General features: G+C 46.5%; 1 protein-coding gene across 2 annotated transcripts in view; it reads left to right on the forward strand.

Moving 5' to 3' along the window:
- The window catches only part of PLD1 (phospholipase D1), a 63,840-nt gene extending 57,461 nt beyond the window's left edge, over positions 1-6,379 (forward strand). For both annotated transcript variants that reach the window (XM_065674576.1, XM_065674577.1), the window contains 3 exons: positions 243-396; positions 795-909; positions 1,459-6,379. In XM_065674576.1, coding sequence (XP_065530648.1) covers positions 243-396; positions 795-909; positions 1,459-1,683 — 494 coding nt within the window. In that variant the 3' untranslated portion in view covers positions 1,684-6,379. The remainder of the gene's footprint in view (positions 1-242; positions 397-794; positions 910-1,458) is intronic.
- Positions 6,380-22,402: the final 16,023 nt, after the last annotated feature.

A 22,402-nucleotide genomic window follows, 5' to 3' on the forward strand; every position in this document is an offset into this window, starting at 1 on the left:
CTTTCAGACCTGGAGCATTTGAAGCTTGCAAAAATAAGTTGGAGGTTTTTCCCCTTCCCCAAATTCTGTCTCTCATGGTCTGTGTTTCCATAAGGAAAACCTCTGGTCAGGGTTTTACCTAGTGAATCCATAGATGGTCCCCCATGGAGATGAGAGATGCAAAGGGTGGTGATGGGAGGGTGTGCAGGAGCATCCCATGCAGCCATGATGCATTACCGGTGCTCTATTCTCCCCCTTGCCAGGCTCTGCCAACATCAATGACCGCAGCATGCTGGGAAAGAGGGACAGCGAGATGGCCATCATTGTGCAGGACACTGAGACCGTCCCCTCTGTGATGGATGGGGAAGACTACAGCGCTGGGAAGTTTGCCCAGTCCCTCCGGCTGCGGTGCTTCAGGTGGGATGCACAGGGCTGGCAGTGAGCAGGATGCGGTCAGGGCTTGCTCAGGCTTTCGCTTGCCAGCAGCCTTTCAGGCAAAAAGAGTTGCTGCCTGCTCAGGTTTAGCATTGCCTGTCCTGGATTTAGCCTGGTCTTCTGCTGCTGTTTCACTGGCGTTTCTTTTCTTCCTTCTCCCTCTCCATTTTCCATCTGGACAATTATTGTACAGGAAAAGAAGTAGAAAATTGAGCAGCATTACAGCTGACAGACTATGGCAGGGGGCAGGAGCAGGAGGGTGCTGGGAGCACACAGGGTTTGGCAAGTCCCAAGGAAAATTTTCGTCTCCTAGCATTTCTCAAGATGGGGAGAACCCAGTGCTTGCGCTTCCATGAGCATCAATTGCTTTGTTTTCTCAGGGTTGTCCTCGGCGGCTCCGATCTCAGTCCGGAACACCAGGATCCTGTTTGCGACAAATTTTTCAAGGAGGTGTGGATTTCTACAGCAGCTCGCAATGCCACCATCTTTGATAAGGTGAGGAACAGAACGTGATGCCTTTCCCTTCTCTCCTTCCCATGCAGCAGCAGCAGATGCCAATGGGAGAAGCAGCACAGGGAGGGCAAGTGCAGCAGGTCCAGCTCCTGGGTGGGACCTTCAGAGATGCTTTCAAGGAATGAGTAGTGTCGGATGCAAGAGCTGTGAACAAGACAGTGGAGTTTATGCATCCTCGAAATGTGGCAGCAGTTCTGATTTCTCCTTTTATTTATATCAGCTGTAGCTCCAGTGAGTGGCTGTGGTGTACTTACTGCTTCTACTTGGCATAACTGGAGTAGAAGCAAATTGCACTTCTGTTTTTTAATGAGCTTTTGCAGTGATAAGAAAAAGCCCTGGAGCTTCCCCTCTGCCTGCTCCAGCTGTATCACAGATAGGCACATGCATCTTCCCTCCATGTTCTCCAGGCTCTTAATTAAGTCACTACCATCCCAGGGAATTTGTATTAGATGCTTTGGTCCTTCTCCGGAGCTCTGCATTGCAGTATTTCCCCCGCACTGACATACCACTTTCTCTTTCTGTTTTGACCAGGTTTTTCGATGCCTTCCCAGTGACCAGGTGAATAACTTAACCCAACTGCGTGATTTCATCAACAAGCCCAAATTAGCGAACGATGATCCTGCGAAAGCAGCAGAAGAATTGAAAAAGATTCGTGGGTTTTTAGTACAATTCCCCTTTCGTTTTCTGGAGGAAGAGTACTTGCTTCCCTCCGTTGGAACAAAGGAGTCCATGGTACCCATGGAGGTTTGGACTTAAGAAGACTGCTTTATGTTTTAAACTCTGGTTCTCTAGAGACAAGTTGTTGAACAATACAGGATTTTGGAAAGCCTTTTATTGCTGAGAGAGGTGACATCTCCACCAAGCTTATGTGCCTTTCTTAAGGATTTTGGTGGAGGAACTCAAAGCAAGTCAACACTAGCAAAGGAGAGGAGCAGAAAGACTTAGAAATTATGGCAAATGAGAAGTTTAACCTCTGAAGGAGTTACTTCTTAAGGCATGTTCTGAGTGCCTAAAGGATGCAGACCACTTCCTAGGACAAGAAACAAATCCCAGTTGCTGTTGTTCCTACTGCCAGCTGTATACTGTGGTTGCATACGTACTGTGATCGTGCTGTGGCTGTGCAGGAATCGTGGGCTGCATGTGCTTCTAAGGCTTTTGGGTATCAGCACCTTGGCTTGCCATCTCACCCCTTTCATATGCCATCAGATCATGTCATGCAGCTCTGGTGCTGTCAGGAAGTGCTGTTTGGTGCTGCCTTGGGCTGTCCTACCACTTGCAGGTGTTTCACTTCCTAAATGGAAATGGACTAAGAATCTTTTATCAAAATCAGCATTTCAGTCTTTTCTCCCCTTTGGGGGGAAAAACCCCAAATGTTTCTATCACAGCTAGAGCAATCAGCAGTCCTCATGTGCAGTGCATGGCACTGCCTAGGTCTTGGCAAAAGGCAGCCTCAATGGAGCCAGGAGTGCTGAAAATCACCAGTTTGCTGGCCTTTGCAGACACGTAACACGTCAGTTTGTTGAGACTGGGTGTGAATGCTTTCTCCAGGAGAGGATCAAGGTTTAAACTCAAGCCTTAGATCATCTCTGGAGCTGAAAGAGAGCGAGGCACTGCCTGTAATGGGACAGAAACTCGAAACCCAGCATGGGCCGAACAAAGCTCTGTGCTTTGCTTCCTCCATTCATGCATTTAATTTGCAGTACATAGGTAGACTTTTCTTTCCATCTCTTTCCTCCCTTTTAAGGAAGAGAAAGGCCATTAAGCTGGAGCTGATGCCATGCTCAAACTGAGCTGACATGTCGCTTCGTAGGTGGGATGAATATAAGGGGGAAGGGAAGCAGTTAGCAAAGCCTTTGCTGTGGTCTACTTTGTTATTAGACCAGCCACAATCTTTGAGCTCAGCCATGCAGGATGTGTCTTCCTAAGCACAGGGAAAACTCAGCATGCCAAACCCTGTTTTCCATTTCTGTAAGGCAATTTCCAAAGCTGTTTTGCATCTCACTGTGCAGCGAAGCAGCAGTTTCACTCAGCATCCCTATGCAAAACACCACCACTCCTGGCTCAGGACCTGACGTGGTGGGTGCTGTCCTGGGTCTTTGCTCCATCTGCAGTGAGCCGTGTCTCCCAATTTTATGTTCAGCTCCAACTGCAGTCCCAGGAGGGGTGTTCCCTAGCAGTCAGCAGTGCCATGTCAAACACTAAGAGACGGGACTGTTAGAAATGCCTAGTGAAGAGTCGTGTCTGGAAAAGTGCGAGGCTGAGCTCCTCGGCTGCTTTGGTGTATGGGGGAAACCCTTTGCTAGCTGCATTTAACCCTGTGCCCAACAATTCTTAGTCAAAAGACCAGGTGAACTATTTAATTCACAAGCAAGTTTGGTTTTGTCTTTCCTGCCTCTTCCACAGTCTTACTCATTTTTTTAACTGGAAAAGAATCATACCAGTTGCCAAGCTATTCCCGAAACACAGCTGGTACATTTTAGCTGATTGCCTTTGGTGTCTTCAGATGTGTCAGTAGGAACCAGATAATTCTGTACCTACTGCATCACCCAAGTAAGTAACAACTCCAGACATTCTTCCAGCCCTTTCCTACAGTTCCCACTGTTTTACGCTTATGTTTTGTAGATACAGTTGCATATTACACTCCTTTCTGGTTGGTTCATCTGTGGTCTGGCTAGCCTGATGGAAGTGCACGTGCAGCATTTTATGTGTTGATCTTTGGTCCAGGGGGTTGGTGCTTTTAGCTGGCACACTGTTAGCAGATAAGTAGGTTCCCTTGATTTTTGATTTTTGCCTTAAAAAATATTGACCTGGGGTCACCCCCTGCAGAACCAGAGCAATATGTGCTCCGACCATTTGCTATCAACAAAGATCAAAGTTGTCTTATTTTACATCAGTGCGAGTTCAGAGCTTTCCTCTCCTGATGTGTTTTTAGCTGTTTTAGTTTGAACAAAGCTGCTAACTTTAAACAATTACAGCCTGTCAAAGAATCCTTGTAAGTCACACAGATCTGTATTCATAGTTGAAAAGGAAACGTTCAACCCTGCCACCCCTACACGTGAACCTTGAAGAAGTGCAAGACTCCTGTCATCTTCTAAGTACTCTTATTGTCTCCATCCTCATATTAGCAAAGACTTTTGTAAGTGTTAAATTATCCTTATATTGTCTCTTAAAGTGGTAGGTAGCTAACTACTGGGGCTTCATAACTCCCCCTTCTGCCAGGCTCCTTTGGGGGGAAGAAAACACTCAGCCCACAGTGTGATGGATGCTGGTCCCAAGCAACACAGCAGAGCCATGGAGGAGAGGTTTAATTGGCTGATTATGTATGAAAAGATGCTAATTAAGAAGGTCTTTTGTTATTAAAATAGCAGACAAGCCTCACGTTGGCTCTCTGTCCAGAAGGAGGTTTCCCTCCGTGGGAGCAGAGGAGCTGTGCTGAACATCCATGTGTTAGTGCTGAATTCCAGATACCAGGAATTTAGTAATGTTCAAATGCTGGCAAGGTGTGCAAGGCAGCCTTGGTACAGTGCAGAGAGCCTGGCATCCCCCAGGGCTCAAGGGGCCACTGAAGCCCCCCATGGATGTGGCACCGCTCACCTCAAACAGATGCTGGGGCTGGAGCCATTTCCAGTGAAGGCACACCACTTGTTTGCACACATAGGCTGTGCTGTGCAAAGCTGGCTCCTTGCATCCTGTCAGCTAGAGGTTTACTTCTTATATTAAGAAGCCTGTGAGATTGAGCGCCTTGAGAGAGTTAATTTCTGCACCTAAACAATCACTACTACTTAGTCTGTAATACCAGTGTGGATTTAATACCTTCAAGCTGAAGAGGATCACTCGCAAATATACAGTACTGTAACAAGCAATGTGGTTTCAAGCACTAGCAAACCCAGGAACATGAACTGTTTCTTGTGGCATTTATTTGTTAGATCTATAGGAAATGAGAACTTCTCCCAGGCTCAGTCTTTATTTTGTAGTTCAACCTGAGTAGAAACCTCCCCCATAACCTCCTTTTAATTTATTCCTTAACACACGCCACTTTGAGAACTCATACTCCTTATCTTTTTAATAGTCTGATATTTTAAAATGTGTTTTGTTGTACAGGTGCTGGACTGGGTAAATGTTCCACTGCAAAGTTAGTGGATGGTTTAGAAAACAAGGGACAAAATATCATCATATGTTAGAACTTCACTAGAAAATGATTTGCAGAGGAACTACTCCAGTGCTCCATGGCAGATGCCAAGCGCTCAGCTCAGTTTCTGGTCTCTTGGTCTCAGTTTGTCACTTGACTTGATGTGAGCTTTGCTAGATTAAGCCCCAAGTGCTCCATTTTCATTTCTTTTGATGAGGTTTCAGAACATAACTTTGCAATCCTGGTGCTGTCCCTCGGGGGAGACCTCAGTGTAGGTTTTGCCTCACTGGGACCCTGATACTAATAATTTACAATATCTTTTTTCCTTCCAAGGAAACGTCCGTGTACAATCAAGCTCAGATGTGGTTTTCTATTTTTATTTCAATGTAACAAGTCCTTTGTGCATTGAGTTTGTGGAACATTGAAATAAAAGTCTGAACGGTCCCTTAGGTTGATGCCGTCTCCTTCTCCTGCCGAATGTAAAGACCAAATCCATGCTGGTCTAAACTGACACATGTCCATTCAGCTGCAGAGCTGCTGCGGTGGTTTTCTGGCAGAAAAGACTTGGTCTGTAGGGTGCAATGGTGGCCAAGGTGAGGAGAGCAAGTGGGCTCCAGACCAGGTGCAGGAGCAGAGGTTGGCCTACAAGATGGGAATACACTCACATTTTGGGGCTTGAAACCAGCAACCCCTTCTGTGCAGCTGAGGTACTGCTGAAAGCAGGAGCTTTGCAGAATCAACCTTTAAACCATGAGCGTAATGCCATAGCAGTGAATCAAGTTAAGCATGCAAAACTAAGGTATATCAAAGTGGAACAGACCCACAGACTATCCATTGACCAGTGAATGCCATGATCCTCTTGGGATTTCTTTTCTTTCCCTTGTTTTTTTTTTAATTTCCTTCACTGTTTTCTTGTTGTATCTTCCAGTATTTGTCATTATTCTATTTTTCCCTCCCAGTATGTTTTCCTAAAATCTCCTCCATGTAAACATTTCCAACTTACCTCTTTCCTGACACATGGGAAATGGAAAAAGTGTCAAAAGTCACAGTTCTTGGAATTGTTGGGGTTGGATTGTTTCCTAAATCATGTGTCTAGCTAAACTAATCGACAAAAAAGGATCTTCCACTTCAGATATGTCTCTGTGCATCTCTACCTTCCAACAGTGTGGTTGTGAACACTGAATATCCCTTCTGTGAAGGCTGCTGGAATTGAGTTTTGTGTCCTTGTTTCTGCTAACGATTGCTTTTCTTTCCACTCCATTTGTATCTGGTAAATGAATGTGTATTAATGGACTGAAAATACAACTGATCATCATATCAGAATGTTTGGCCTTGCTCTCATTTCTGCTTGTTTTGGGGACTGGGGGCACATTCTGCTTGTGGGCCGAGTTCTGCATCTTGCATTGGCAGTGCTGCCGTAGCAGACAAGACGTGATGGGAAAGGAGTCAGAATTGCAATGAAAAGGGCAAGACTTGAGTCATTTTCCTAGGAGAGAGAAATTGCTGGAATGAAACAGCACAGAAAGAGGAAATTGGACTTCTTTGATTTTTAAAATCCTGTTTTAAAGGAGTTTTAGTAATCCAAAAGCACTATGAAAGGCACAGAATTGTCTGTCTCCAAAATAGAATTAACTTGCCACTGTCCCATTTAACTTTCAGTAAAGGAAATTCAGCATAGAGGAAAAAGCAGATTACTGTTGTCCTCCAGGGGGAGAGAGATTAATAAAGCATCAGTGGCATTTCCAAGCTCTCTTGTAAGCTGAAAACATATTAACTTCTGTGTTTCTTAGGTTTCTCATCTCCTTCCTCAAATGCCAAAGGGCTCTCCGCATCTTCAGAACTTCCAAATCCAATCTGTGCTCTTGATACACACAATAAACCAAGATAACAGAGCTGGAGCTTCAGGGCAGGGGTGTACTGGTAGAACTCTGGGAGCTGCTGATTGACACTGTCAGCTTCTGCTGCTGCTCTGACATCTCACAGCTAATTATATGCTCACTGCATCACGCTTACAAGGACTTGCAGCAGAGATAACAGCAACAGGAGCAATGCAGAGACCTGCCAGGCGCTGCTGTGCGCAGAGATGCCGCTGGCAGCGGGGTGGGTGAGAGGATGATGGTTGCAGCAGAGGCAGGCAGCCCTGGCTGGCTCCTGCTTGCCGGCGTCACTTGGTTTTGATGCTAGCAGCGCAGGAGAGCCATGGCCTCTCAATGTAAGCTTATCTCAGTGTGATATTAATGTGAAACTAGAAATGGTCCTGGTCTAGAAAGTAGGTATCAATTTGGAGAAAGGGTTCTTTCCATTTCTATGTGATGTAGGGGCCCAACTTGAGGGCACTGTTGCTGCTTTTGCTGTGTTCCCTCTCCTACGCATAGGCACAACTTCATCCACATCCGTCAGCCCATTAAAAACATAAGCAAACAGCAGCTTACAGGCTGTAGCTGGCACAAACCACTGTGGGACCATGCTGCCTCTGGCCAAGGCAGAATTCCCTTTGATTTTCCTACAGCTGAAGCACTCGATGAACTACTTGCAAAGCCTCTAATTGGATGACTCCTTGCTGAGCAGAGGTGCAGCCCACATGTACTCTGAACACAAAGTGCAATTGCTGGTATGTTTAATAAGCCTGTTCTTTCCAGGAGGGATTTCTTCAGCAACTTTTGTACGGAGGCTACTCCTGCCTCCTACCACAGCTCAGCCTCTCTGTTGCTGATCAGTCCACAGGCATCCTGTGCCAGAGGATGGAGAAATCCTCTCCTCCACTCCAGCACTGAGCACACGTACTCTTTGGGCCTTCATTAGCCATGCATTTATGCACTGAGCTCTCAATAACATGTCAACTTTTTAGTGAGTGCCAGCCTTCTGCGTGTATGAAATTACTAATATGCCACAGTTGGTTTTGTGCAGGAGGAAAGTAGGGAAGGCAAAAAGAAAGAAAAGGTTTTGTGAGACAGCTCCAAGGGCATGTGAGGAAACAAGTTTCTTCTCACTGCTAAAAATCTATTTAAGTTTCTCTGCAATTGTGCTGGCCCTCCAGATTTTCAAGTACATCTCTGAAGCACTGATGCGGTGGAGCGAAGGTTTTAAGAGAGTAAATCACAACTGCACTGAGTGAAATACTCCTTTTTTTTTTTTCTTCATTGGAAAAATTAAAAGTGACAGTTTCAAAATTGGTTCCACTGCTTTGGTTGATTACTCAGAATATTTAGCTCAGAATTATTATGGCAAGATTTTCTACTGAGGCTCATGGCTGGGATGGAAATTAATTTGAAGAGGAGGAGGGGGAGTTCTTAGAAAAGAAATTATTCTGCAAAGGAAACTGTTTATACCCAGGATCGCTGATGAGTAATATTTCCACATTCAGCCTGATCTCAATAATTAAACATCCTGTGAGTTCCCATTTGAGGACAAAGGAGAGGAGGCCAGGGTGATAGTGTTATCATGGTTTCATAGGTTTCTATTATCTGGAGACTACTGATGCTCTGTATGCCTGCTGCTCAGGAGCTGTGTGGTGCTCTGCTGGTGGCCTGGCCGTGTAGTGTATTTAGAATCACAGAATGGTTTGAGCCAGAAAGGACCTTAAAACTCATCTAGTTCCATCCTCCTGCCACAGGCAGGGCCACCTTTCCCTAGACCAGGTTGCTCAAAGCCCCTTCCAACCTGGCCTTGAACAATGCCAGGGATGGGGCAGCCACAGCTTCTCTGGACAACCTGTGCCAGTGCCTCACCACCCTCACAATAAAGAGCTTTTTCCTAATATCTGATCTAAATCTATGCTCTTTCAACCTGCCCTGGGCCAAAGGTTGTGCTTTTAATAAGGCAGAAGAGTGCAGGAGTCTTGCTGGGGCAGATGTGCTGGAAGTCACCCATTGAGGATGAAAGGTGAAGGATGCTGAGACACTGAAGATAGTGTGGGCACAAGAGAATTTCAGAGCTGGACCCATCTCTTCAGCTGGAGAAACCACCAGGCCAAGCTATACAGTGATTACACCTGGGCTTTGGCACCCCTGGGTGCACCACTCTGTCCAGGCAGACACCATCCCACCACCTTGGACTGCAGTTTCTCTTACCCTTCCCAGGTCTTTGTACACTCCCTTACATTCCTGCAAAGGCACAGCTTAAAAGCAGGCATATCATATGGATGAACCAGTGTCTCCAGACGGACAGCTGCTCTCTCACTCCAGGCTCTTCCCAGGATGGGAGAACCAGGACCAGCAGGGAAAGAGGGGACAGGCAAGGTAGGCGGTCACTCAGGGAGACATCGACTTTCCCGGCTCTCTCCTGACCACAGCTTTGGAGCTCTGTCCTGTTCCTGGTGTGCTGCAATTGGCATTTATTTGATTCCTCCAGTTTATCTCACAAAACAGACAGAAAAGCATATTCTCTTGGTTGCCTTCCTTATTTCATTCTTTACCAAACAAACCTACAGTGAAGAACCCCAACCAAGCCCTTGCAAACTCACAGGCTGGAAAGTGCACGTTGTACGTGCAAGACAGAAGCAGAAAATGTGTCCTTCTGGAGAGGGCTTGGGGTCTATTTGCCCAGCAGTTCTAGATTTTAACTCAAAAGATGGGTTTGAGACTTCAGATTTGGGGCTTTTTTTACGTTTTAGGTTTTCATGTTTCAGATGTGCTTTCTCTTAAAATGGATACATGGTTTATGAAATAAAACATAAAACACTGTAACTTCAGAAATATAAACGATTCTGTATATGGACCTAATTTTAGGCAAGTTTAAGGCTTTCTTTATACAGAAAAGACCCTTTTTGGCCAGTAGCGGATGCGGACCTGAGGAACTCCAGAAAGGAAGGCAGCTGTAGCCGCAAGGTGCAGACCAACACAGTACAGCCGCTGGAGGATGTTTGTCCTCAGGTGTCTCATCTTCTGTATAGCAAATCACAGATGGACCCCATGTATCCGTTGACTGTGTGTTGACCAGCACATACTGACTGGAAAGAGTATAGCAGATACTGGTAATAGAATTATGTTGCCTGAATGTAACCTGTGAATTTAATTGCGTGAAGGAATTTAAGCTATGTTTCCTTGGGGCAACACTAAAGTGTGATTTCATTGATGGGTCACTTTTAGGTAACATTCAGCCTGATTCCTCTTGAGCCTACCACAGCCAGAGGGAAAGTGATTGCCCTGCCATGGTGAATCTAAGGATGCTGTGCCCAGGTGAGTGCAGAGATGCTGTGCCAGGGGCTGAGTGGTGTTAGGCTAAACTGAACTGCAGCCTACAGCCCTCTAGGGACCGTGTGATGGGAGTGAAGTGTCCATCTCCACACATACTAGGACTCCACTTCCAATTTGGGCTAACCCTGCCATCGTGACGTTGAGCTGCAGCCGAAGATGCACGGGGGCCATGGAACCCTGCAAGGCAGGAGCTTAGAGGCCTTTTCGCTGGGTGCTGCTCCCAGGCTTGGTGGGGAGACCCTGCTCCACTTCTCTCTCCATCCAGCCTTTGCCTTCCGCACTGTTCATCCCCTCAAGCACCAGGAGGAACAAGCTGGAGGCCTGATGCCATCCGGCATCGCCAAGACGAGCTGGTGCACAGAGGTGGATTAAACTCCCCTGGGAAATAAATCGTTGCTGAAGAGGTGGCTTTCACCTCACCCAAATCCTCCCCGAAAACAAGGCAGGGTGGCTGTGGTCCTCTAGAGGGTGCTGCGGGCTCGACGTGCTCCTGTACGGGAGATGAGTGCTCGCTTTAACGGGTGGCTACGAGCCTCGCCCTGAGGTGCTGGATCCTGCTGGGACGCGACGGCCACAGCATGTGGCTACAGCACGTAATCCCATAGGGCTCCCTCCTCCACGGTGCTCCGACTGCAGCGGGAGCCTGGGTCATCCTGTCTCCATGGGATGTAACCCCCGAGGGGTGCACCCCGAATTTCCCCTTGCTGTCTGCACCAAAGATGGGCTGCTGTGGGTGCTTGCAGGTCAGCACCTTCCCCTTTCCTCTGAACATGGTCATGCTGAGCTGTTTTAAGAATAAATACTACGTGTACCTTTCCTGTTTAGGCTAAAACACATTCCCTGCCTAAATTGTTACTCCTAGAAGGCTGTATTAGCTCTCAATTGACTCGCTGCAATATATATCTCCACTTTGTTTCCTTGCAGACCATATCTGTATGACACCAATTGTACTGGCTAAGAATGCTTACAAACCTATTTCCTGCTGCAGGATGATCACATTATACACAATTACACACTCTAGGAATTTCTCCTGAGATCCAGCTGGGTGCAGGCTAGAGTGGCAGAGGAGCCAAAGCGTGTGCGGAATAATGAATCATTCATTCAAACCTCCGCACTGACTTCAAGCTCTTGGGTTGTGTGAGCGTGTGGTGAGCTGCACCAGCTTCTCATTATCCTAAAAAAAAAAAAAAGCCTGAATCATCTAAATCGTTCCAAATTTGGTTTCCCCTGGGTCTACACGCTTTCTGTGTCTTGCCTTTCCATTACTATTATTTTTACCGTATCAGAAAGGCTTGTGCAGAATTTATTCACAATGTCTCAGCAGGAGAAGTCTTCCTGAGCACAGACATGCAGTTTCAAACAGACTTTCTCAGCAGGAGCAAAATCCAGTTGTCTCTGTCCACCAGGTTCCTGTCCTCAGAACAGACCAGTATTGCTTGTCCTGCGTTACTGGTGGTGATGGCAGCAGCGGCAGCACTATTATGCATTTGCATTGCAGCACTGTGGTGCACCTTCCCAGGAGCCTGTGATGCAAAGGGACCTAAAACCACAGCATTTCCCTGCCCTGGAAATGTAACAGCCTGCTATAATAGGACAGAGCTGACTGGAAAGATAGAGATGCTACTTGCTCTTGTGATGGGTAGGGGCCTCACATGCAGGTTATTTTGCTCCAAATACATAAAATAATGCTTTTCTTTAACCCACTATTGGATCCTGCTAGCAAAAACGTGTTGTAGTGTCATGGGAGGGACACGGGGACAATGCACATTGAAACCTCCCTGGTGAACATCACAAAGCCCATCTGGCCATGCTGACTGTCCCAGAGTGCAGGACGCTGGTGCAGCTGCGGTGCCAGGGCTGCAGCGCGGCACATTGCAACACCCCACGAAACAACCACCACCTTCCTCTTCCACTTCCTGACCAAGTCACACCAGAAGCAGCCGTCCTGCTACACGCCACTCGCTGTGGCTTGGTGGACCAGCCCCCTGCATGGCACCATGTCAACTGCTTCCCTGGAGTCCAGCTACATTTTATTCACTGTTTCATCATTATCTGCCAGTGCAAAAAGGCTGAAGCATATTTGTTAGCTAAAGATTTCCTTTTAGGGAGCTGGCGGCAGATTATCCTGGTTGTTTCTAACTATGTGTAATCTAAGCTGTCACCCACGTTTCCAGTGTTTTACTCCTGGTAAGGCTACAGCAAAGCAGGAATGGAGCCGAGGTGCCGGGGAGCCCTCCTCATGCAGAGTGGGATGGTGTCAGACCTGAGACCTCACAGATCACATCACCTCCACCTTCAGGTCATCTGAACTTACCTTTATTTTCTTTAACCCTCTCTAGGATCATACTGCTTTCCTAAAGGCACAACTTTCAGTTGTTATTACTTTTTAAATAACACTAAAAGTCACATGTGGGCATGTGGTTCCATTAACTGCAAAAGTGCTGAATACGGTGAGCGTTGGGACAAAAATCAAGCAAATCCATCCCTTCCCCATGGTAACACCCAGACCGGCCACTTGGAAAACTGACCCTTTCTGAACAGACTTGTGCACTCTCCTTTAGTTCGTTATAACATATGTTCATTATAACTTTTACAAAAAAGAATTTAACAGGGGATTCACTCATACACAGGCTATTAGCCAGATTTTGCACATTTCACCATCCGGGTGTGCTTAGCTGGTGCCCAGTGTCTTGTTGATAAAACTGATGTGAACGTTTTCCAACACTACATGAGATAATGTAATTTTGACCCCATATGCTTCTTTCTTTCTGATCAAACAGCTGCGGCTGTTGGTGGTTTTACAGTGTTTAATCTGAACTCAGTATTAGGCTGACGTGCTCATTACTTGCCCAAATTGCTCAATCCACAATGCCAGGGCTTGGAACAAAACACAGGCAATCCCGGGAAGGGCAAACGCGGCTGTTCTGCATGCCTGGGAGACACTGTTGCCTTACAACTGTCTTGCAGGTTTTTTCAGTATTTTTAATGGGTAATTTCAGGTCAGCTGCATCCCAGCTCTTCCACTAGCTCAAGTTAGCGACAGAAAAGGAAGGAAAAACTAGGCTCAAAAAGTGCCTGAACAATTCAGGAGCTCAAATCCTATTTTCCAAAAGCAATGTAGGCTTTCCAAATGGCAATGTAGCAGCCTAATTGCCATTTACTAGCAGTCAGACTAACTCTTAATGCCCAGTTTTGCAGAGGAAAAAGCTAATTCTCTTTCAGCACACAGCCTGTGTCAGCTGTGACACTTCCAAACCTCATACTTTGCTGTATGTGCATTTGGTGCTTCTGAAAGCGTGATTGCTCATAAAGTGCTAAATCCACCACCTGCCTGTATAGAGGATAGTGGATTTTCTGTTAGGATATGGCTAACTTGCTTCTTAAGATATTGTGTAAAGCACTGAAATCTTCTTTAACAACTAAATAATCCAGAGAAATTTTGCAGAGAGGTCTCTTGCAGGCCTATCAGCACCTGCCCTCCATGCACTTTGGTGTGATGCTGTGATACGGAGGAGGTTTGTCCTGCTGGAGATAAGTTTGCAGCCTGCTGTTGTCTTAGGGCTTGAGGATATCAATAACAAAGTTTCAGCAATGAGTGTCTTTGGCTAGGTCCCTGATGACCAGCTGAAATGAGTGCAAGCATTGCTCGAAAGAAATGAGCTTTAGTATTTAATCCTGTAAGTATTTCTCTCCAGATGACACTCAGCTCCTACCGATGTCTCTCCAGGTGGAAATCTTGAGATGAATACCTTTTTATTCACCTCCATTTGGGATCTGGAGGTGATGGAGGGTATGCAGGGTACGTGGGACAGGGAGCAAGGCATGGGATGGATGTGGCAGGACAGTCAGGTCTTGCAAAGGGAGAAGGTTGGGCAGCGCTGAGGGGCTCATTTCATCTACCCATCATGTGTTAAACGACCTTCTCAGTGGAGAATACAGCTCAGTATCTTCAAAATACCTCCACTTGCACATCACTCCAGTTTATCATCCCTGCCTGGCTTGTCTCACTGCATCAGCCATGTCTGTGTCCCCTGTTTACCTCCTGTTGCTGCGACAGCCCAAATCTGTGCCTTAGCAGTTGTTCCGCACTTCTTCAGAGCAGACACAGTGCATTCCCTCCCTCCAGTCAAGGCACATATGCAGATTGTTCCCTCTATTTTAACGATGTATTGGCTATTTTACAGAAACACCTTGTGACTTTACTTCAGGCTATTACTGGGCTGTCATTTATCCCAGGTGACGGAAATTGCATGTTTTCAGCACTTGGGACTCTTTCTCTTCCTGTTATTCTCTCCTGTGTTCAGTGCATGGTGTATATGTTATTAAAGTCAAGTGGCCTAGAATGGATGGCAATAAATGAATCAGTTTGGGAAGTATTTTCAGTTTCCTTCAAGTTGCAGCTGGACCGTTCTTGACAACCTTTCTTTCGTGCCAGAAGATAGCCAGGGCAGGAGGACATGGGACAGCACCAGCAGGTGAAGTGTCGAGTGCAGGACAGGCTTCCCACCGCTGTGGCACTGCAGAGCCCACCTTGCAGTCCAGCTGTGCCTCCCCTCCATCCATGGCATGGCAGAAGGTGACAACAGGACACAGCTCAGTGCAATTTGCACCAGGGACGAGGACACTTATGGTCAGAACAGGTTCAAGCTCACACAGCAGACAAGGGCACAAAAGTATCTTCTGCATTTGCCGGTGCCTCATCTTTCAGCTGGCTTGTTGGCAGAGGCTGCTTTAGAAAGTACCAGAAACAGTGACATGTTATGGACAAATATTGTGTTAATACAATAGCATCAAAGAAGTGGTTCTGCCTCCAAACTAAACTATGAGACAGAAATTTCAGTGCCAGGAGCCACAAACTGAGAATCACAAACTTCTGAAACCCTGAGATTAATTAAATACATAATGTCACTTTTGGAAGTCTCTCTAACACACTGGCTGCTTTGAGCCTGTAGGGGCCAGAATTTCAAAGGAAATTTTCCAGTTCATCCTTCCCACTCAGCACTGGTGCTCAGGGGAAGTGGGGCTTGGTCACATCTTTGTCACTTGGGGTTGATCTACCTTTCTTGCCGAGGTTTTTCTGAGTATCCAATTTAGCTCCCAGCTGATGGTTTCCTTCTGAGAAGCTACTAATGAGAGCCCAGACTGCAGTCTCAGATGTGGGCAGGGTTTCCTCCCGCACGGAGGATCAGCCCACTCTTTTCTGCTTTTCTAACTAAAGATGGAGTCATTCAACATGCAGCATGCTTTTCATAGATATTTTCAAAACCACCTAGTTTCCTGCCTGCTGTTTTGGTAGTTTCTCAGAAATCACGTGTTAACATTAAATTCGCCAACTTGGTTAAACATACCCGTTGTTTGGTTGTGGGTTTGGGGTTTTTTTGTCCTGTGTATACTTGAGTTGAACAAAGTGTTGACTGTGCTTTTCCCATCCTGGGTGTCACTTCATTTCCACATCTTTGCTGACCAGCGGCATGCTGCACAACTAGGTGAATCCTTGTCCCTTCTTCACAGACTTTCTTCCTAGTACTGCCTGACACTTGTGTTTCAAGGATTTTTCCCATGCTATAATTTCTCCGAGTCTGCTTATCTGTCTTTGTGGGTTTCTGGAGGTATTTCTTGGTGACATGGTGTCATCTTGAGAGGTTAGCCACCCTTTTGTGCTATGTTTGCAGTTGCGCTATCAGCATTAGATATTAGGCCAAATGGCAATGGCAAGGACGTGGCTGTATAAGCCAGGGCTCTTCTCTGGCTCTTCACCCTTTTGGAGGCTTTTCCACCTGTATGTGACGTTAATGACTTTAGCTGGGATTTGTAGTAATGAAGGTTCTTCTGTATTGCAGGCTGAAAAACACCTTCTGAGGGTCGCAAAACCGATGTTGAAGGAAGTCTGATGTTCTGCAGAGTTTTCTCATATGATCTGTAAATCAGAGTATGCAAACTCTACAGGACTTCCTGGGCCTGACACCAGCCTCCATCCACATCCCTGCCATGCAGCAGCATGCTGCAGAAGACCTTCCATACATAAAATCCAGACTCAAGTGGCTCCTTCCTGAGATAGTGGAGTGGTATTTTGAGGTACTCTGGTGATGAGATGATGAGTTTCTCTTTCAGCTAGTCAGGAAGTCCCATGCCTCTGAAATTCTCCATGCATTTCATGAAAGTACAGCATGTCTTGTCTTCATTGAACATCTGGGTTAGCTTTTTTAAGCTTTCCCCTGTTATGACAGGACCTAGAACCTTCCCATCCTCTACCCCCTCGCCCCAGTTTTGGGGTTTTTCCAAACCATTTTCACCTAATTCCAGGAGGAATGCTTTCATAGACTGCCACATTTCCATGAAGGTATGAGGAAGTAAAACACCTCTGAGTGAAGCCTCCACAGAAAGGCAACAGCAGTTGGCTCAAACCCTGTTTCACTCTTCATACACCAACACTTTAAGCACTACTCAGACAGTGACTTTAAGTTGCTTTAAGTACCTTCAGTTGTTTTCTGAGTAGCTTCTGCTTTGGTCATTGATGATGAGAGAGAAGCTTGAAATATCAGACTTGGAAAGTGTGTTCTGTGATTTAACCTTTCTTTTTGTTTTCCACATCAAAGACTTTTGCCTTCTGCAGGATGAAATGATAAGTATTCAACAAGCTTCTGAGAAGGTGGAAGCATAGTGGCCTTTGTGGCTCTGTCTTCTTTGCAGAACAGCACATCTCACAAGCTATGGTGAAGACATCAGTCGTTAAAAATAAACGAAAATCTGGAAAAATACATATGCCAAGGAGGTGTTGGACGGGGATTGCCTCCAATCACACAGGTCTCTGAACACCCTGTATGCCTGGCCACTGCCAAAGCCCTGTGGGACCCACTTTATCAGCACCTTTGCTAACTGCAGTGTGCAGTTCCAGTTTTGTAACCCCTGTCCCCAGGAAAGATGCCGAACCCTACCCACACCTCAGGACAGATGATAATTTAAAACAACCACCTCACTGTTCCTGAAATGTGTCTTAATTAACTCTCAGCAATTTGCATTTGACAAAAGAGAGAGCCTGTTTCTCTTGTTCTACTGACCTGCGCTTAGTGCCAGATGGGGGTGGCTTCGGGTCAGGTGTTTCCCAGGCCTGGGGCTGCCTTTTGTTTGCAAGGCAAGCCAAGTAAGATGAGGGAGAGAAAGCGTATAAATACTGGTTGTCTTAGGGTAGCTCAGCTCCAGACTGATAAGCATAAAAAACATCTTGGGATGCTAAATAATTCTGATAAAAGGCACTTGAAAAACAGAGCAGCTATTCCATCCCATGGACAGGGTTGTAAAGAAGGTACTTATGGGCAGAGGCCTCCAGAGGACTTTTCTGCTGTGGCAGGTGGGTTCTGGCGAGCATCCCTGATCCAGTAGCTCCAGCATTCCGGACGTTATGCATAATGATGTTATCTTGGGGATCTCAGCAAAGAAAGCAGAAATTAGTATTCTTCTGCAGGGCTGTGGAACACAGTTTGCTGGGGGCAAGGCTGCATTAGGTTTTCTGCAAGCAGTGCAAAAATGGCATTTTGATTGGTTTCTAAACAGTCACAATTGGCACATTTTAAATTACTATAAAAGACTTGACACCCTCCTGAAGAGCAGGGTTGCCCTCTGATGATGTTTTTTTCTTTGCAGAATAAGCACAAAGAAAAGAGGTTAATTGACAACAGAAAATCCTACATCACTAATGTGGCATGTTCCCAAATAGCAACATGGAAACGTATCACCCAGACCATCAATGTTTTAGGCCCCAGATGCTATAGCCAGGCTGATGGGAGACCAACAAAGGCACCAGTGCCTGCTTGCATCTGCTGGGGAGACCAGTGCATTATTGCATTTACCTATCTGCTTTACCTAAAAATTATATTCAAATTTTGGTTTTCTGGTAAATAATACAGCAGCATTTCAAAGGGTGCAAGTGCTTGCTACCCTGGAAAAGCCTCCTTTAACTCACGCAAGGCAGATAGCGAGCCTGATCTGCATAAACCAGGGGAGGGCACAGAAAGCAGTTCTGCTTCTTTTAGCACCTTGCTGGCCTTGCTAGTGAAGGCTTTGAGGCTGTTGTCTCCTGGGTGACTTTGGTCCATGGTGGCAGCCCTCAAGAGAAGGCAGTGCAACTGCAGTGGAATGGACATAAAGGAAACTGTGCTGGGCCTCAGCTCCAAATATTTTGGGGAAGAACACTGCTTGGAGGGGTGCTGTGGGCAAGTTAAGTGCCTGGAAGTGTACCATCTACCATCTCTTTCCCTGCAGTGCCCCAGGACTTTGTTATTTAAATGCACTGTGCTGTTCCCTGGGTATGAATCTGTGGTGGTAGGTTGTTTTCCAAAGAGCCCCTGCTGATTTTCCACTTACTCCCCCATTGCAGTGATTACAGGGTTTTGTAGTTGAACAATGCTCAAGTGATGGAGCAATTAACTATTTATAGACTAATAGAATCATAGAATAGTTATGGTTGGAAAGGACATCAAGATCATCTAGTTCCAACCTCCCTGACATGGGCAGGGACACCTCACACTAAACCATGTCACCCAAGGCTCTGTTCGATCTGGCCTTGAACACCGCCAGGGATGGGGCATTCACAACCTCCCTGGGCAACCCATTCCAGTGCCTCACCACCCTTACAGTAAAGAATTTCCTCCTTATATCCAATCTAAACTTCCCCTGTTTAAGTTTTAACCCGTTACCCCTTGTCCTGTCACTACAGTCCCTAATGAAGAGTCCCTTCCCAGCATCCTTATAGGCCCCCTTCAGATACTGGAAGGCTGCTATGAGGTCTCCACGCAGCCTTCTCTTCTCCAGGCTGAACAGCCCCAACTTCCTCAGCCTGTCTTCATACGGGAGGTGCTCCAGTCCCCTGATCATCCTCGTGGCCCTCCTCTGGACTTGTTCCAGCAGTTCCATGTCCTTTTTATGTTGAGGACACCAGAACTGCACACAATACTCCAGGTGAGGTCTCACGAGAGCAGTGTAGAGGGGCAGGATCACCTCCTCCGACCTGCCGGTCACGCTCCTTTTGATGCGGCCCAGGATACGGTTGGCTTTCTGGGCTGCGAGCGCACACTGAAGCCGGCTCATGTTCATTTTCTCATCAACCAACACCCCCAAGTCCTTCTCCGCAGGGCTGCTCTGAATCTTTTCTTTGCCCAGTCTGTATCTGTGCTTGGGATTGCTCCGACCCAGGTGCAGAACCTTGCAGTTGTCATGGTTGAACTTCATAAGGTTGGCATCAGCCCACCTCACAAGCGTGTCAAGGTCCCTCTGGATGGCATCCCTTCCCTGCAGCTTATCAACCGGACCACACAGCTTGGTGTCATCAGCAAACTTGCTGAGGGCGCACTCAATCCCACTGTCCATGTCACCGACAAAGATGTTGATTTACAAAGATTTACAGGTTTATTTTTTTATATATAGCTATAGGAAAAATCCTGGCAACTGGGTTCACACCCATAGTCTTGCTCAGCTCCAAGGATGCAATGGAAAAACACTTCTTTCTCTGGAGAGGAAGCCTTATAAGCAGAAGGCTGAGCAATCAGTAAGCGATAATGAATCAGTTAAAGTGCATTTTGAGAAGATCAATAGATACAGGTTAGGACAAACGTAGCCATTCATTTCTGAGTGTTTTTTAACAAAGCTGCATGTTGTCATGCTAGCCTGAACCCCAATTATTATGCATTTAACAGAGTATTCATTTCTAGAGTCCTTTAAGTACTGCATTACATGGGCAAACCTGGGGTACAGAAAAATTATGCTGGCGCCAGCCATGGGGTTGAATGATCACAGAATTACTGAGAACAAGTGACCGAAATGTGCTGGTGGAATAAATCAAGAGTCCCAAAATCGGGCCCAAATGTGCTTTCTTGTTGGCTTCATTCCTTTTCTTGCTAATCTTCTGGAGAATGATCCAGAGCCTGAAGCACCTGGATAGGTGCTTCCTTGCTAATCGGTGCACCTTGCTAATTGGACAAGGCCTTATGTGTCATTTAGATTTACTCATTCTACATATACCCCCTCATGATATAATTAACAGCGGTGGCACTGTTAGATAATTAAATTTAGTTTTATTCAGAGGTCAAATTACCTGTATAGTTTATATGTGAACTGATGAGCTTCTAGGAATAAATCAGAAATACTGACCCCGACATTAGCCCCCCACTGCCAGCAGCAGAGCTGTGGTTCATTAAGGTGCTTGCTGCTCACCGGGGCCGATCAAGGCAGGGGACTGACGCTCTGTGGGAAAAAAACAGATTTTCACATTTCGCCACTTTCTGAATGGGGATGAAATGACAAAACCGACGGGCCACAAAATGGTCCCAGCTTCCACAGCAGCAGAAATGGCAGGTATGGAGCTACTGAGAGAAGTGGGAAGCAGAGCTAGGAGAGGCTGTACTCCTCCTCTTCCATGGCTCTTGCTTCATGAAGGATGGGATTTGGCAGCTTCATACCTTCGTTTGGCTCGGAAGCACTCGCCCTTGCTGTGGCTCACATATAGCCATGCCAGTGCTGCATTGCAGCCAGGCTGGCTGGAGCAGAGGAACCACTCAGTGAGAGTGAGGGACCATGATGAGACACAACAGGGTCCAGAGCCATTCCCAGCAGAGACCCACTAGGTGGAAACACAATCTCATGCTGGACTGACTCACAGCAAAATATTTTGGGCCAATTCAGCAGCGTACTCTGTTTTGAGTCACAGTGACTCCCACTGCAAGATTGTGTTTAGATGCTCCTGGAAGAAAAAAAAAGTATACAGAGACACAAAGAAAAAAAACAACAACAAAACAAAACAAAAACAAAAAACCACCACCACCACCACCAAAAAAAAAAACAAACAATGTCTCAGAAAATTCATTTTCCATAGAAAAAGCTGCCTGCAGAAAAGGACTGACCAGCTCTAGCTCTTCCTGCAGCCTGGCCAGACACTGGTACAGCCCATGCAGCAGCCCTGGCATCTCAGGTCACAGGGGGGGCACACCTCCACACTAAGGCCAGTCCTTTCCCTCAGCAGCCTGGAAGCAGCAGCCCTCACCAGGATATTCCTTTCACCTCCTGCTATCCCTTTGTGCATTTCTGATGTCAGTGATAACAGAAAGGTCCTCTACATTTTTACCATCTTGGTAGACAGCAGGTAGATTGTAATTAAATCACAGTTTAGCTTGGGTTTTTGCATCCATGCTGAGGAGCAGGGCAATCTGTTTATTTGCAAGACTAGGCATGTATATATATCATAAGGGTCATAAATATATATGTATATAGTTAATCCTTATGAGTTTCACAAATAATCCCATATATTCCTGGATGGAAAACACATTAGAGCAAGCCAGCATCCTCTCTCATCCTTTTTGTTCCTCCCTTCTCTCCCTGAGAACAATGAAAGCAGGAGGAAGTCTCGCATTGGTTTGTTGCTAGTTTCCAGGCAGTTTTGCCTCCAGCTTCACAACTACAAGCAAAACATCGCAATACTTCGGTTTGAACAGACACAGGCAACATCTGGTTTGAAAAAACGCCCTATCAAAAATTCAGGAGGGTGCTCAGATGGTCCCTGGTGTTTATTTTATTGAGTTTAGCATTTTGATCAAATTTGCCTCCTTAAATGCGAGTGAGGACTAATGACTGTGCAAGATATCAAGGAGTGATGATTTGTAGCTTGGAAAAGGGGATCTATCCAGGCAGGCTGCTGCTGCTGTGCAGCCCCGTGTGCCTCACCACGGCGGGCAGCTTCCGCTACCTGCCACTTCAGCAGTTCATTACCAATAAAAATCACATTCTGCTGCGCCCTCGCAACCCGGCAAGCCGGAACACCGGCGCCGCCGTCTCCAGCCCCTGCGAGCCCTGCTGCCATCAGGACTAATAACGCTAATAAGCCGCTGATGCAGTCCCTCCGCTGCGGGCTATCCAGCGAGCGGAAGGCGGAGGCACTGGTGGCAACTCACTTCTTCTGCAACTGCCTCGGCGGATGCTGTCGCTCCTGGGGAGTTTTCATCAGCTGCTTCTGGCCTTTTATCCGTCTGTCCCTCCTGGCCCAGCGCAGAGGCTGCACCCCTGGCATCCGCTGCAGCACGCAGCCTCCCTGCAACTGCACCATTGCTTGTAATGCAATTGATTGGTTTTGAAGCACATCTCCAATCAGTAAGTGTAAGAAAATCCC

This window comes from Lathamus discolor, chromosome 3, assembly GCF_037157495.1.
Source record: "Lathamus discolor isolate bLatDis1 chromosome 3, bLatDis1.hap1, whole genome shotgun sequence".
In the NCBI taxonomy this organism is placed as follows: domain Eukaryota; kingdom Metazoa; phylum Chordata; class Aves; order Psittaciformes; family Psittacidae; genus Lathamus; species Lathamus discolor.